The sequence below is a fragment of the Falco naumanni genome, chromosome 5 (assembly GCF_017639655.2).
Source record: "Falco naumanni isolate bFalNau1 chromosome 5, bFalNau1.pat, whole genome shotgun sequence".
Classification (NCBI taxonomy): Eukaryota; Metazoa; Chordata; class Aves; order Falconiformes; family Falconidae; genus Falco; species Falco naumanni.
Window position 1 is genome coordinate 8441116 of NC_054058.1, and position 16047 is coordinate 8457162.

Below are 16047 nucleotides of genomic sequence, written 5' to 3' on the forward strand. Positions count from 1 at the left end.
TGCTAGTACCTAACGGCGGTCTACAAGAAAGCTGGAGAGGGCAGCGGGCTGGAACTAGGTGATCTTTAAGGTCCCTTCTAACCCAAACCATTCTATGATTATAGAAAACACCTGCAACTTAGAGAGGGAAAGAGAAAGTGAGATACACACACAGCACAGAGCCTTTCATTGGCCTAATATTGTATTTTCTCTTGTGTAAGAATTCAGTATTTGTTCAGCAAAACCAGTGCAACTAGAGGACATTCTCTGCATGACTCAACAAAAAGTAGGCACCTCTGCTCAAGAAGACAAAGGAGATTGCAGCTCTGAACATCTGTCTTCTTCCTGGAGAACTCAACCTCTTTTCAGCCGGTGGCTGCTAGACCCACTCAGAGAGAAGAGGACACAAGAGCCCAGGACCTGCTTTGATAACTCTGAGACTTCATGTGTTCCCTGAGCCATTATGTGCACTGGGGATGCTGGACACAGGGTAATATCATCTCCACTCACATTGTCCCACCCAGCACATGGAAGATGTAGGCTTCAGGGCCCCCCACCCCTCCCACCAGCACAGCTCTGCGCTGTTCCCAGCTCACTGCTCACGTCTCAGTTTTAGTCAGGATGAAGGTATCCCCATCACACAGTTACTGCTGCAGCTTCACAAATTCGATGATGACTTTCACATTTGACATCGTTCCAGTTGTTAGGTGGTGGTGAAAGCCTATGCATTACAACGCACTTCTGATCATCCTTGTTACTGGGTTCATCTTTCCTCCAGAACCTGAGACAGAGACAGATGTGTTACTCCCCAGCATACCCTGTAGAGCACTGCTAAAAAATCCCACAGCGGGATGCAAGGCTGGGAGGGCAGAAAGAAAAATTCCAGATGCTGATTCACAGACAGAAGCGGTACGCTTCCTACCACTCTGATATCCCACTGGCATCAGTCTTATGTGGAAATCTGCTTTCTTCCTATAGCCAACACCACAGGGTCCTGCTCAGTCCTGCTGGGGGAAGCTGCTCCCATGATGCACTCACATGATGCATTTCACACCCAGCAGAGGCATGTGTCTGCCTCCAGGGCAAGTTTGTCCTCAAAAAGACACAGCAAGGACAGCCCTGGTGATCTGTCCCTGTGCCCTATCTTTTCCACAGCATTACAGCACCAGCCATGGCCATGCTGATGTATGTGTGTGCACATAGGCATGGTGGGGACACTATGGAGGTCAGGCAAAGCTGGTCATCTCTGAAGGTGTCTCCCTGCTGGCAAGATGCAGCTTCATCTGTGCCTATAGCATTGATGACCACATCACAGTTAGTTAATTAATAACCAATAACCAGCATGGATAGGGCCGTGTGAACCTGGTGTCCTATGCATCCCTCTCTTACTCCATCACTGACTTCTCACAAGGAGTTGTCTCATCTCCCTCTCACACACCAACAGACACCCTCACATCTCCCCTACTTTCTTGCAGTACTAGGAGCGACACCAAACACTCTCCGTCGGGGGATACTCACGTCACATTAAATGGAGTCTGGTCCACCCAGTGCCACTGGCCCACCTCCTGTGCGCTCAGGCCGATGTAATAATTCTCTTTTCTTGAAATTTGTCTTAGCTCACTAGAGAGGAAATCCTGGAAATCGGGGAGAGTGCAAAGTCCATGAGGTGCAGGACAGAGCACGGGGAAGCGTCAGGAGTCCCCGAGGGGGGCAGTGGCAGAGGGGAGCTGGTGCTGAAGGGATGCGGAAAGGACATCGACATCCCCCCCCCCCCCCCCTCCCCTGCAGGAGGGGCTCTGAGTCCCCTCCAGGACCTGGCACCGTGTCCCTGGCAGCTGTGCCCCTCTCTCAGCCCTGCACGTACCTGCTCGGCTTCGCTGTTGATCACCACCAGGTGGGAGCCCATCCCAGTGCAGTTCTGCTTACTGTCATCCCAGGACATCACATCAGTGGACAGGTAATAGCAGCTTCCTTGAAAGCGCTTCCAGCCCTTGGGGCAGCACGTCAAGCCTCCCTCTGTGCAGGGAGGGACCACAGAGATGTTAGAGATGTTAGAGAGAGATGGTGATTCCAAGGATCCCCGTTACCCAGGGACAATGCTCGTGTTCTGCTTAGATCACTTTTTCTGACATGAAGTGCTTGAAAAAACAAGAATAGTACAGATATGTCTTCCTATTGCTTTGGGGTATGACCAGAGAGCTTTGTGTACACAGACCCACGGTCATCCTTGTAACATGACCTCAGGTCTTGACAAAGTTATTTTGGTGATCTGGATTGACTTCTCCTTGTACAGGCTCCTTTAGGGCTTTAGCCCCAGGGAACTGGGGATATTGCTTCTTTCCCTGACAAGAGCTGCACTTTTATTATTGCTCCGTTGCTAACCTTCCCTGTGCTGCTGCGTGCTGTCCCTTTTGTTTGTCAGTGTTCACAGCCACCCTGCCCTCCAGCACATCGCTAACGTGGCCCTCTCCCCCCCTCCAAGCTGTCAGCAGGGAATCCTTTTGCTCCCCACCTCTCTCCTCCGGAGCCTGCCTCTCCGGAGTCTGCTCCTGCTGCCGCTTGCTGTCAGAGCAGACCCCAGCATTCATCGTCCCCACCTCAAAGACCTCCTGCGCCCCTGCCAGCACTACCGACCTTTGCCTCCTGGCACCTCTGAGACACACAGCCACTCCGTGAAATTCTGTTGTAGGGCTCTGGGCTGGACACCTCTACGGAAGAAGGGAGCGACTGGAAAGGGAAAGGAAAGGCAGCAGGATTACCAGTTCCTCCCAGCTGCTCACACACCATCTCTGGGCTTCACTCTTGCTTCTCCACTTCCCTGCCAAGTGCTGCCCCAGCATCGCCTCCCCTCAGGCTGTCTCTTTCCATTTCACAAGCGGTAACTGCCATCCTCTCAGCGAGGGGGACAGGCAGCATCCCACAGCTGTCCGCAAGGACGATTCCAGCCACTGACTGACAAGATCTGGCCAGGATGACCTCGTGACAAAGCTAGAGAAGCCTGTGACCCATCCAAGCAGTGCCTGGTGGTCATAGCCTGCGGTTTGTCATCAGTCTGTCCCAGCACCAAGCAGCTGGAATTGGGCCCCCTCGGGCGCTGCGGAGCTGCAGGTGCAGGGTCCGTGGATCCCTAGTCCACAGCTCTGAGAAAACCGTCCCAAACAAGTAGCACGGCTGCCTTCCCAGCCAGAAGGAGACAATCTCCCACGTCAGAGAGCAGAAGGACCGCTGGAAGGATTTCACACTGAGGACATGCCAGACAGGGTGAGATGATTGATTCCACCCGAGCACAAACATCTACCATGTAGCTACCTACAGCCAAGCTGCCTGACTAAATCTCTTTACAATCAGTGAATAAAAAGCAGCGCTTCGGTGGCACCATTTGTCTCTTCCTAAGGTAGACATCAACAGTCGTTTGGATGAGGAACACATGAGATGGGACTATTTCACCAGCAACAAAACCAGTCCAGTTGGAGGTAACCACATACAGCTAGAGCTGCTGAAACCAGGGTGGAAAGTAAACTTCTAGGACTTACTAGCCAGTTTATGAATAAATAATGCAGTGCTGGTGACAGGTGCCAGCAGGCCACATCCACAACCTGAAGGACTTATCGCTAACTGAAACACTCAGGGATATTGGCTGGAAGCTGCTCAGGGTGTGCTAAGTATTACAGATGTCTATTTTTATCAACCATTTCATTTAGAAATACTTTTACTAGTGGGGAGGGCAGGGTGATCATAGCAGCCTCTGTGCCTCATTAGTGAATTCCTATAACAGAAGAAGGCTCAGAGAAGTTGGGCAAGGGTGATGCGTGACTGACCACACCTTTGCAAAGCGAGGTGACCTTCTCTCAACACAAAGGGGACCAAACGATGGCCTTTAGTCCAGATGAGTGAATCAACCAGTTGTACCAGCTGAGTGAGCTGACCAGCTGTGTAACTGTTCATCCCTCTAACGATCAAGAAGAGAGCAATGTCAGCTGGTCAGCTAGTCAGTTAGCCGGACCAGCAGGGGCAAGCACGTACGTGGCTTAGCCCAAAATAGTGTGAAAAACTGAATGACTAACAAAAACATATCTCAAGAAAGCAATGGGCCTGATCTGGCTTTAACCCACATGCTCCTTGGTCACTGGGAACACTCAGTGTCTCGATGTTGAGCACATTGCAGAGACCGGTAAGGAGAATCACATTTATATTGTGATTGAACTGTGCATTGCAATTGCTACCCTCTGCTAAGCACAATTTGTACTTGTGTTTTCATTTATGTATGTTGCTGTAACACTCTGCTAAACCAAAATCCGATGTACCATCAATTAACTTGGATAAGTAAATTCGCCGTTAAAGATTAAACCTTCCGTATGTGGAATACCTTAAAAAACCTGGCCAGTGTCAGACTCTAAAAGCCCACCCTAAACCCCCCCAACCATTTAACAGAATACTGTGAAAAACAGAAAACTGTGAAAAAAAGTTGGGAGCAAAGCAATACAAACTTCTGGGGCTCAGGAACTGATGACAGCAAAAGGAAGGGCAGCAATTTATCCTGACAACCTCTTCCAGAATCCACCATCTTTACTGACAATTTGTGCAAACATGCTGTAAATGATCTTTAGCAGAAAACAAGAATGTAACAGTGACCACAATCTCCACAAACTGTGTAAGAGTAACTTTTTATGCATTATTCTAGTACACTGCAATTGATACTAAAAAGGTGTGGGAGTTTGCACCGCACAGTTAATCCTAGAGATGCCAGGACTGTGAAAAACCAGTTTTTCCATTAGGACATGAAGTGTCCAAGCACAAAGAGAGCTCAAGTGCAGATCCAGTTACCTTTATGGACACTTGTGCCCCCTCTGCTGAATGTAACCAAGTTCCTTTAGTGTGCTATGAAGGTAGTCAATTGTTTCACAGTTCCAAAGAGGCTGTGCAAGATGGGTATGTGCAAAGTGGGAACACTGAAAAGGCCTCAGGGTAAACAGTAGAAGATTTGGTGGATGTATGCAGACCTACACAAGGTCAGGGCAGAAAAGCCTGAGACCTTACAGATAGCCCAAACCACCCTGAAATTCAGAAGATGGCCACGCTTCAAGTAGGGCATTAGACTAGAGACCTCCAGAATCCCCTTTCCACCTAACTCTTTCCATCATTCTAGCAAAGAGAATGGGTGTAACAGAACTACACGGCATAACGCTGTGGTCGTCCTAGTTCCCACATACCAGTTAGCCTAAACATCTGGTTTGGCTGGCCTGCAAGAGAGAAGTTTGTGTCAAGTTGCAACCATACCCTTAAATCCCCAATGTTTAAGTAGTCAGGAAAGATCTTGCTCCTAAACATATCTTTCAAATATTCAGCGTCTGGTTTCCTGAGCCCAAATGTTGGTGCTTGCATCCTTTCTCATGACAAAACTGTTCCTAAGTAAAAGCTCTTCCCTGGTTGGAACGTATTCCACTCTGGGCTCTGCTTTCTCTGCTTTTCTCCCAGCACTTCCCCCAGACCTCTCCCTTGTAACCCACCTGCACATACTCACCAAAGAGAACAACAACAAGGGCAACGCACACCAAGAGGAGCAGCAGTGAGGTCAGCCATGGGAGCCAGAGCGGGTATTTCTGGGGATGGGACTCACGCTTCTTCACATCAAGAGGTACTACAAGTGAAGGAACACACCAAACACAACACCGCCGTCAACTATGCTTCAGTCAGTCCCCAAACCATGGATGTACAACTCGAGAGAGCGGCTCCAAACCCATGCGGTTTCAGTTCTGAGAGTTACACAGGCTGAGAGAGGGGCGGGCTGGGACAGAGCAGGGGAGCACTGTGGGTTTGGGGGAAGGTCATGTTCAGCAGTGATGTTCACAGCCCCAGCCCAGCTGGTGAGCTAGCAGTACTCATCGCCGGTGTTTGGGGGTGAGGTCCTCACATGGCCTTCAAATCCGGAGTGAAACCACGTCTTTCTAGATTGAGCTCAAAGCTGCCAAATACAAATACATGGTCTGTCTGTGGTACTTAAGACGTTCATGTGAAGATCTCATGTTGACTTCTCCCCAGAAACCTTTTTTATGCCTGCTTCTGGTCCTTCTTAGTTTTTTTGAACTTTCTGTACAGAAGGTTGGTGTAAGCCGAATGAGACAAAACATGTGCAATGCTATGACGGCACAGAATCATTGGAAGAGAAAAAAAAATATTTTTCCCTTCCATCTCTGCTTTCCAGGATTCAGAGAGAATGCTTTCCAAGGTTCAGAGATTTGCTGTAGTAAAACCGGGTTGTGCTGTGCTGGATGCCTGGGGAGAAGGGAGGGCTGCGTTCAGCAGCATGAGTAGAGTATCCCACTCGGATTCAGACTTGCCAGGGCCTGACTTTTGTGCAGAGGGATAGTGCCAGTACTGAGGAGGTTCCGGAGCAGGCAGGAGAATGGGTCCCAGGGAAGGAGAAGCGAACACTTGTAAGGAGACTGTTCTAGGTTGCAGCAGGTACACAGGGCAAAGTCAGGGCAAACAGGAGGGTAAAGAGCCAGCAGCACTCACTGCAGGACAGGAGTGAAGGCGTTTTGGGAGAGACTGATATTATCGATAAGCTTTGGAGAAACCTCATTGATTGTTCAGCATGATACTCCCAAGCCTGCCAGCAGTGACAAGTGCCTGCCAGCCATGCCTAGTAAGCAAGACTTCCAGAAACCTCCTCCCTCTGACTGCTTCCCAAAGGCTGGGGGGAGGCTGTTACAGCAGGGCAAAAAGCATCATGTTTCATTATCAGAAGAGAAAACATTCATGAACAGACAAGACTCAGATTTCCCTGGCCAAATCACATTTTTCTGGCCACAGCTTTTGTCTGCAGTGATAACAAGGACCTGAATCATGATCTGGAGTCCAGCCACCTCTTTCAGACAATAGATCTGACCAATCCAAATGATTTTCTGCTGTGCTGCCTGCCCGTAGATGGACTGTTCAGCCCGTGCATCCCACACTCACACCCAGGTTGCAGAGGAAGCACCGCCGGAATGCATGCACCTCACCAACGCAACTGCAGCGCAGTAAGTCTTGTGCGTACTCAGTGGGATAATCTCCCTGCAAAATGTTTCCTACAGCTAGTGGGCATGCTTGCAATGTGTCCATCATGATCACAACACAACAGACTTGAGAGCATATGCTGGTTATTCAACATGTAAACCCCGCGTTTCCTAGGCACGTGCGACAGGTGTGGTACTGCACAGACGCCGATGTTTCTACCCAGGAAATCCTGGCTGGAAATGCAGGAAAGCTAACTGCGCTGTGCTGTGAAACCCACCCCGGTGGTCCTGCCATCTCTTGCCAAGGATTATATGTTGTTTGATTAGCTGCTACCTTGTCCTCTCTCTCTTCCAGTGACTGCCAATTTTGGCATCTCTAGAGCACAACTGGAAGAGGCTACAAAATGGCAAAACCCAGGTGTGCTTGGCCACCACAGCATGAAGTCTGCGTGGCCAGAGTAACTGCTCAGAAGGACAACAGAGCAGCAAGGTTTCCTCAATAATTTTCAATTTCAAAATTCCTTTCAATAATTTTTAATCGTAACTCTCGTCCTACAAGCATACCCTGATGCTCTGAGAGACATTAGTACTGTGTGTCATGGTACTACTGGACACTTCTCCAAACTCAAAGTATAAGCTACAACTACATCACTTGGACATGTGCACCCAAAGACAGACAATGAGCACACCCCCAAACCTGTAGCGTGAGCCTGGCATCAGCGGCTCAAGCAAACGTGGCTGGATCAGGTGTCTTTGGAACAGGTCATTGGGAACACAATGGGGAACTTCCACCACCCCCTCCTCACCATGATGGAAATGCTAGCTGTAACCAACTAATCTTGGTGCATCAAAGACAGTGAACTTCCAAGTCAGTCAGGAGTATGTACATCCCTTATTTCCATGACTCATGCCTCAGAGCGGGCAAGGGATAACCTGGAGCTCTGTTGGGGATTGCAAAACTGAGGTAAAGCTGTAAATAGGCAAGTTAATATCCTTAGCAGCAATAATAATTTATGTATTCATTCATTCATTTATGCACACATACCTTCACATCTCTGGAACTTGCTGTTGTGTAGGGTCCTGTATCTAAGGGTGGAAGCAATGAGCACCTCTATGTGTTCCTATTTGTGGCATAATGACTACAGAATACATACCCATCAGAACATGCCTTAAATTTGCACAAAGCCTAGTAAAGACACATTTTTACAACTGTGATTTTTAATAGCAATAAAAATTAGTTTGGTGTGTTAATTATTTTTCAGGAGAGGCAGACATCTAACACAGAATTGGATCTTCCTCCAAATCTTAGATAATTCTTCCTCTGTATATTTTAGGGTGTTCTCTTCAAGCCCATTCTTCCTTTTAGCTTTTGAGCCTCTCTTCTCCAAGGACCATTCAATCAACCAAATTCAATCAAACCAAGGACTCAATCAACCAAGGACAACGGGGCTATAAGTTTCTGCCACCAGTGCCACCCCTCACGAAGCTGCAGAGGGCAACTGCCTGCTCTGCTGTAAGGAGGCACGTTGGCTCTCTGCTCCTTCTCTCTGCACAAGCAGCAACCTGTGGCCTCGCTCTCTCAGGGGCAAGGGCAGCAGCAGCCAGGGCTCGGGCTTATTTGCTGCCATTTGCTGCCCTGGGAGGCTCGTCACCTTCGTGAGAGAGCAGATTGTTTGCAATAAACCATAGTCTCTATTGTTGGTACTCAGCATTTGTCCAAAATTTTACTCTCTCATCCAAGACTACATAACATGTAAGGAGGCAGCTGCCACTGGCATTGCACCAGGACTGAGCACTATGGCTGTACAGCACCCATCCTGGACTCTCTACCGTTCGCAACTGTTGGTGTTGCAACCAGGGGACTAAGGGAGCCAAAATACATTTTTTACTGAATGCTCACTTGAAACCCGCTGATTTTGCTCCCAGTGGTCATCCTTGTTCGTGCTGCAACTCCAAGCACCCAAAGACTCCCACCTCTCCTCTTGTAGACATTCCTTGACCCTCTCACTTCAAAACTCCTCCAGTCTCCTGCTCACCTAATAGTAGACAACTCCTTTTTTCAATTTGTCAAGGCCAAGTAGGAACCAGAATCACAGAAGGAGAAATCTCTATTCCCTGTTCTTCAGGTCCTCTTCCCTGGAATAACCCATCCATTCCTTACCTTTGACCACTGCAGCTGGTGATACATTCTTGAACTTCACCTCAGCGTAGGTGACTTCTGATGCCATTTAATCACAGTGTGATCGCTGGCCCTGTCTTTAGTTTTTCCAGGTAAACCGTGGGCCTTTCGGGTCTCTGGTTCCAGAGAGAGGCACCAACAACGCACTGAGCCTTTCACATCTGCTGTGCTGAACTCTAGAAGCACTGAGATAACCTGAGGATTCTGGGGATCTCAGAAGAGCTCTGGAACCGGTCTTCAGTTTCTTAGCCCAGGAAATCAGCCCCGGCACTATGGAAACTTCTGAGACAGAAAAGAAAAATGAGAACTTAATAACTGGAAAGGAAGTTGCACTCTTTCCCCATACCAGATACTCAGCCGAGAGATTTCCGTTTAAAGATATAATTTTTTTTATTTTTTCATCCTTGTTTTTAACTCTCTCCCCTTACCTTCACGTCTTCTTTCATCTGTTAGTAATCCTGCCATTGCTCTTAGGTTTGCAGCCAGCATGAGCCTTAGCCCACTTTAACCTGCAGCCCAGCCCAATACAAAACACATTCTGCCCTCACTTTTCTCTTGCGGTTAAGCTGTGTTTGCTTATTGCGTGCTATTTGCTATTATTTGCTGGCATTGTTTTCTATCTCTCATCTAGGAAGTCAGCCCAGCTGGCAGCTAGCACTAGAACAAATCTCAAATGAGGAACTGTTTAGAAATGAGACTGGGAAACTGCAGCCTTAGGCAGAGGAATAGAAATAATCTGAATAATCCAAGAAGAAACAGAGAGGGATTAGGCCAGGGTCAGGGAGGAGAACAAGCAAAGTGGAATAAAAAGAAATGGTGTTGATGGTTTGAGAGGTTTTTGGGAAGAGCACACACAGAGACCTTTCTATCACAACCTGATTTCCAGCCTGGTGAAGTTCAGAGGAGTGCTTGCTTCAGGGATTCAGGCTCCATTTCTGAGGCTGAAAAGGGCTGGTTTAGATTTCTTACTCCAATACTGTCATTTATCTCCCTTTTCTGCTTTCTGGTAAAGGCCTCTGATATTACCTTGGGAAAAATGTCAGACTGCTGCTTAGTCTGATTTCAAGCCAGGGCAGGTGTTGAAAGGAGACAACAAAGGGAGATGGCTGCCGAGATACACGCTGAATCAGAAGGACTTCTGAGAAGAAATTCCAATGAGTCAGGATAACCAGGGGAAAAAGGTGAGAAGGGTTCAGTCAGCGGATAGGACTTAGGAGTCACAGAATGGTTTGGGATGGAAGGAGCCTCAAAGATCTTCTAGTTCCAACCCCCCTGCCACGGGCAGGGACACCTTCCACTAGACCAGGTTGCTCAAAGCCCCATCCAACCTGGGAGCACTTCCAGGGATGGGGCATCCACAGCTTCTCTGAGCAACCTGTTACGGTGTCTCACCCACCTCATCATAAAGAATTTATCCCTTATATCTAGGTCTAGCTTCTTTCAGTTTGAAACCTCTACCTCTTGTCCTGTCATTACAGGTGCTGGTATAGTCTCCGTCTTTCTTACAAGCCCCTTCTAAGTAGTAAAAAGCCACAATAAGGTCTCCAAAACAACCAGAAAGTAGAAGGAGGAAGCTTTGCTTAGTTTGTTTGGCTGGAATTTCCCCAAGGCAGACCAGAATGAGATGTTTGCAGGACACCCAGGGAGCTAGCACGGAGGGTGCACAGGGCAGAGTTGGAGGTGAGGTAGGACAGTGGAAGGAGGAACCCGCATCAGACAACAGAGGTGAACAACGTGGCAGAAGGTAAAGGGCAAGGGAGGGATGTAGTGTACACCTGAACACAGATTGTGGAGAACTGCCCCTAAACAAAGAGTGCACATGTAGCTGGATGTCTTTACCAACGAGCCTCCTCATGTCTCACATGCGCTGAGCTGGCTTCACTTCTCCTTTTTATTTTGTTTGCCAAAAAAAGCTGACTTTTATAGAAGAAGAAGAGGAGCTGCAGGACAGAAGCTTGGTCCCTTGAGAAGACGCATGACGCCTGCTTTTCTTTCTAACATCCTTCCAGCACTTTCCTTTGTCTTTATGCTTGGCCCTCTCACTGGAATTAAGCCTCCCGAAGTGTTTGCTGAAACCTAGTTATGCCCTCAAATTTCACGCTGAGATTTCGGTCGGGGTAGCGCTCCGTGTGCTTCCCCCCATCCCCGGCCAACCAAGTCACAGCAGACTCACAGTCTCATGGGGAAAAGGCTTACTTCACGGCAGGGTTTCAAGCTTTCCACTGTGAAGAAAAGGGAAATACAATCAGCAGACAGAGAAGGAAATCTCCATGTAGCTTCACGAGCTTTCTGCTGTTGAAATACATCTCCAAACACAGCTGAGGCATTTCAAATGCAAATTCAGGATCTAGCTGCCCATTTTATTAGAATAGACTAAATTGCGCTCAAACGTCAGGAGGTGGCTCAATTTTTCCTTCTCAGACACCAGCGTTGTTGCTTGCTGTGAAAATTCAACCCTGAATCATACTTCCACAGGATACAACACTGGGCTTTTGTGCAACAACAGTGAGGTGATACTCCTGAGGGTAAAACTGATGCTTTGAATGTCATACACGCTGGTGGCGTGTAAACAGGTGGGAGACAGGGAAAATTGAGCACAGCAGTTAGTTGTGGGGCTGGCAATAAAGAAAAAGAAAACCTTGCTCAACCCCCCCCCCCCCCCCCCAGATCTCGCAATTTGTTCCCTTGCATTCCCAAAGCTGTTCCTCAGGTCCTCCCTTCCCCCTCCACCTGCGCTCTGCCCACCCCATGCAGCACTCCCTCGTCCTCCCGCGATACCTGTGCTTCCCCACAGACATCTTTCATCTCAGCCCCGCTCAGCTCTGCCAGGTACCTCCCACACACCTCGTACCTTGCAAGCCCCAGCTCCTTTCCAGGACTGGTGTGTTTGCTCACCACAACAGCCCTGCTTTCCCTCCTTACTCAGGCTCCAGCTGCTGCCTTTAGGTGGCTGCTCTGCAAGCTGCGCGGGCACCATTTGGCTAGCTGACCCAAGGAGAAAGCAGCAGAGGCACTAACACTCTTTGTCCCCTACTTGTCAATGGCATTTGAATAAGGTAACATCTGCAAGCCTTCCACTTCACAGCCAGCTTCACCCAATTTAGCAAGCAGTTCGTGTGACAGAGGGGACAGCACCATCGCACATTGCCTTACTTCTTTTGAAAATCAAGCTGAACTGATTGAGTTAAAATTTAATTCATAAGCAAAGGACTTGAATCCTAAAGCTGTGACCCCACACATCCCAAAAAAATCCCCTTTTGAAGTTGAGCACTGCTGTGGTGGAAGCTGCAGGGAGGTGAGGCACGCTTGTTACAACCTGGTCAGAAGGGAGAGGGGCAGCTGAAGGAATTCGGTCATCAGAGGTGCCATGGAGGTTACAGAGGGACATCACATGGGCAGCCCAAGGCCAATACCTGGTACCTCTTTAGAAGATTTGACAAAAGGCAAAAGGAAGCTGACATGGCTAAAACGTTGAGCCAAAGGGATTATCAGTATGCATTCTTCAACAAGCTGACCTTGCATCCAAATCAGGAAAATTGAAATGATCGTGTCCTGCATTAAGTGTAAAACCACAACACAGCAAAGGTCAAAAAAGAGTCTGAAAAGCAACTAGCAGAAGACATCAGAATGTATAATAAATCCTTTCCTATGGATACTGAAAGCAGAAACCTTTTCACAAGCTTTGGGGACAACTGAAGGTTGAAGGTGCAGGGAATAGAAGAAGCAGTCAGAGAGAACAAGGACATCGAAACAAAGCTAAATTAATTATTTGTGACAGTGGAAGAAACTGGAGAAAACCCCCACAAGAACCCTGTTTTGCGGGAGACTAAACCAAAGGACTTGTCCAAAATAAAAGCGTGCAAAATGTATGGAATTAGTAGGTCTGGGCAAGGTAGCCCCAGGGGTTTCCAAGAACCTCAGGGGTGAAACAGTTGCTAAGAGCAGTGAGTGGCCTCTTGCCTTAAAACTGCCTTTTAATCAGCAAATCGCAGGATGGCAAGGAATAAGTCAAGGAGAGGGGAGAGGAGAAGCCTAGGGAGACTTAGAAAGTTAAAGCTTTTACATCTGTGACAGCCAAGTTAGTAGAGATTATAACAAAAGGAAAAGATGAATGGACATGTATATAAGTATGATGTACTTTGGGAAGAGTCAATATAACTCTTGTAAGGAAATCCTGCCTCTTTTAGTTCTTTGAAGGGGTCAATGATCACATGCATGTGAATAATCTAGCTACCTCAAGTTCCTCAGCAAAGAATTCTAAGGAAAGTGGGCAGCCATGGGATAAGGTGGCAGATCTTTTCCTGGTAAGCAGACAGGAAAGGTGGGTAGGAATTAACGGTCAGTTCTGTCAGTGGAGGGAGAGCACCTGCACAACTCCACCAGGTCTGTCATAGGACACACGCTAACATTTCCTTAAACAACATGGCAAAGAGGGATGATACGACAAAATCTGCTAACGATACCAAATTATCCAAGGCAGTTATTCAAGGGCCAGTTGCAAAGAACTGCAAAAGGATGAGACTGAGTAGCAGGGTGGTAAACGGACAGAGAGAGCCCTGTGTAGGTAAGCGATGCCCTTCAGAGAAATGGGTAATGAAGCAATGCACTTTAGGAAAATCAGCCCTAACTTCACATATTAAATAATGAGCTTTGAGCTAACTATTGGTACGCATAAAGAAAAATGTCAGATTATAACAGTTGTATGAGAAAATCTGTTCAGAGGCAGAAAGAACAGCAAATCAAGCATCAGGAATGGTGGAAAAAAGGCACAAAGAACAGAATAGAAAATATTGCTATAGCACCTTATGGTTATGTCCTCGTAACTCAAATGATCTCAAGAAGTATACAGTGGGTCCAGAAAAGGCTCAGGGGAAGACAAGGGTGACAAAAAGGTATAGCATGACTGCCGCATAAAGAGCAACAAATTAAGATGGGACATTTCCACCCTGAAGATGGGAAGAGGCAGAGATTTACAAAATCGTCGAGGAAAGGCTGAGTGAGGATTGAGCCATTTCTGTTTCTTTTAATGCGAGAACTATCAGGCATTGAAAGAAGAGAAGTTGAAGAAAGGAGACAGTTTAATGAAGGAAGGTGGTTCTTCACAAAACAGAGTAGGACAATGGGCTCCTTAACCCAGGATGCTGGGCATCCTGAAAGCTTGTTTGGCTTAAAGGTGGAAACTGGGGGGAAAAATGAGAGAGAAATGTACTGAGAGTTTACTTAATGCACAGTAACCATACTCTACTCAGTAAGTTTCTATTCTGATAACATTAGGAATGGGGAAAAGCATTAAAGAAGAACATCTTGTGTGCTTGCCCTGTTTTTATTCTTTTGCCACTGGCATCAGTATAGTCTTTCTTAGATTACTTATCCAAAGCATCTATCAGATGGAGGTTGCTCAGGAGACAGTCAGGTGCTAATATACAGCTTGAGGTTCTGTAGCCAGCAGCATGAAGGGGGTTGCTGATGTGGCTCTCATCCTCCAAGCAGGGTTCAGCTCCCCCAGCCAGCTGGGCTGCCAGGCGGGCAACCTTTGGTACCAGGGCAGTCGTCCAGGGAGAATGTCCCTGCTGCTCTGCCAGTTGTGTGGTCTCCCCCTGAGCACAGACACGGGGAAGGCAGCTTGCTGCATTCTGGAAAGCAAAGCAGAGAGCAAGAAAGACAGACAGAAATGGAGGGCGAGGAATTTCTCCAGCCAAATTGTATTCTTTCCATTTACTCTCATTCACATAACGAAGTATTTATCATCACCCAGCCTTATGTGTGGTTTTGTTCAGTTTCTCGAATGGAACACTGATAGCACAAGACTTTCTCACAAGACCTTATTCAAGCACAGCACACACCCAGTCCTTTCATAAAACCCTCTCCTCTGACCTTACCTGGACCCTGGCTGCCCGCTGGTGGGACAGCCCTGCCATCACTTGCTCTCATGGCATCTCTAGCTAACGCAGTCCTCCAGGTCACTCAGCTGAAGACAGCCTAAACCCAGTCCTGGCTTTTTGTCCCTGCCCCTGGGTGAGCAGAGCATCAGAAGTGAACACATGCCACCCTCTTGGTCTTCCCTCTCCACACCACCTTTCTCCTCTCCTAGAGATTAAGGTCATGGAGGTAATAAAGGGAGAGCAGAGCCCTTGCACTCAAGGGAAGAGCATAAAAAAGCACGGAGAATGGGGCCCCAAGGCCCAACACTGAACAGTTAATTAGGAAGGGATGGCAGATACCTAATCAAAGGGATTCAGGCAGCTCCTGAGGGATTTGGCTGGTTAGAGAGGATCATAGAATCACAGAATGGTTCAGGTTGGAAGAGACCTGAAAGATCATCTAGCTCCACTCCCCTGCCATGGGCTGGGACACCTTCCACTAGACCAGGCTGCTCAAAGCCCCATCCAACCTGGCCTTGAACACTTCCAAGGATGGGGCACCCACAGCTTCTCTGCATGACCTGTTCCATCCAGTGTCTCATCAGCCTCACAGTGAAGAATTTCTTCCTAATATCTAATCTGAATCTACCCTCTGTCAGCTTAAAGCCATTACCCCTTGTCCTGTCACTACGGGCCCTTGTAAATAGTCCCTCCCCAGCTTTCTTGTAGACCCCGTTAGGTACTGGCAGGCTGCTGGAAGGTGTCCCCGGAGCCTTCTCCTCTCCAGGCTGAACAACCCCCCTGCCAGCTGTCAGCAACCACACTGTGCCCTGCTGCAGGGAACTGGTTGGGGTGGGGGGGGGGCGCAGGATGCTGCAGTTCTGACTGCAGGGGCTGAGCTCCCCCAGCTCCAGGGGACAGTGTGGGAGCGCGGCAGCCTGCTGGGAGCGGACAGAGGAGCATCCTACACCCTCCTCACGCATGGCTGGCAAAGCCGGCCAGAGCTGCACCGGGAAGAGGCCTCTTCTGG

General features: G+C 48.3%; 1 protein-coding gene across 3 annotated transcripts; it reads right to left on the reverse strand.

Moving 5' to 3' along the window:
* Positions 1-163: 163 nt before the first annotated feature.
* On the reverse strand, positions 164-10384 carry CLEC4A (C-type lectin domain family 4 member A). Of its 3 annotated transcripts, none has more exons than XM_040594338.1 (7): positions 10032-10384; positions 9139-9438; positions 5501-5617; positions 2614-2706; positions 1844-1995; positions 1493-1613; positions 164-761 (listed from the first exon to the last, which is right to left on the reverse strand). In XM_040594338.1, the coding sequence occupies exons 2-6, from the start codon at positions 9203-9205 to the stop codon at positions 1494-1496; spliced, it is 549 nt and encodes a 182-aa protein (XP_040450272.1). In that variant the 5' UTR covers positions 9206-9438; positions 10032-10384; the 3' UTR covers positions 164-761; position 1493. The 3 variants fall into 3 exon arrangements, with proteins under 3 accessions (XP_040450272.1, XP_040450271.1, XP_040450273.1); XM_040594337.1 differs by lacking the exon at positions 10032-10384 and adding an exon at positions 9585-9840; XM_040594339.1 differs by lacking the exons at positions 2614-2706; positions 10032-10384 and adding an exon at positions 9585-9852.
* Between the last annotated feature and the right edge of the window lie 5663 nt (positions 10385-16047).

Excerpts from the sequence above, each read along its gene's own strand:
- CLEC4A (XM_040594338.1), bottom strand. The coding sequence starts at position 9,205 with ATGGCATCAGAAGTCACCTACGCTGAGGTGAAGTTCAAGAATGTATCA. Across the intron at positions 2,707-5,500 it reads CCTTGTTGTTGTTCTCTTTG|TCGCTCCCTTCTTCCGTAGA; the intron begins GTGAGTATGTGC and ends TTCCCTTTCCAG. Across the intron at positions 1,996-2,613 it reads AGAGGTGCCAGGAGGCAAAG|AGGGAGGCTTGACGTGCTGC; the intron begins GTCGGTAGTGCT and ends CTCCCTGCACAG.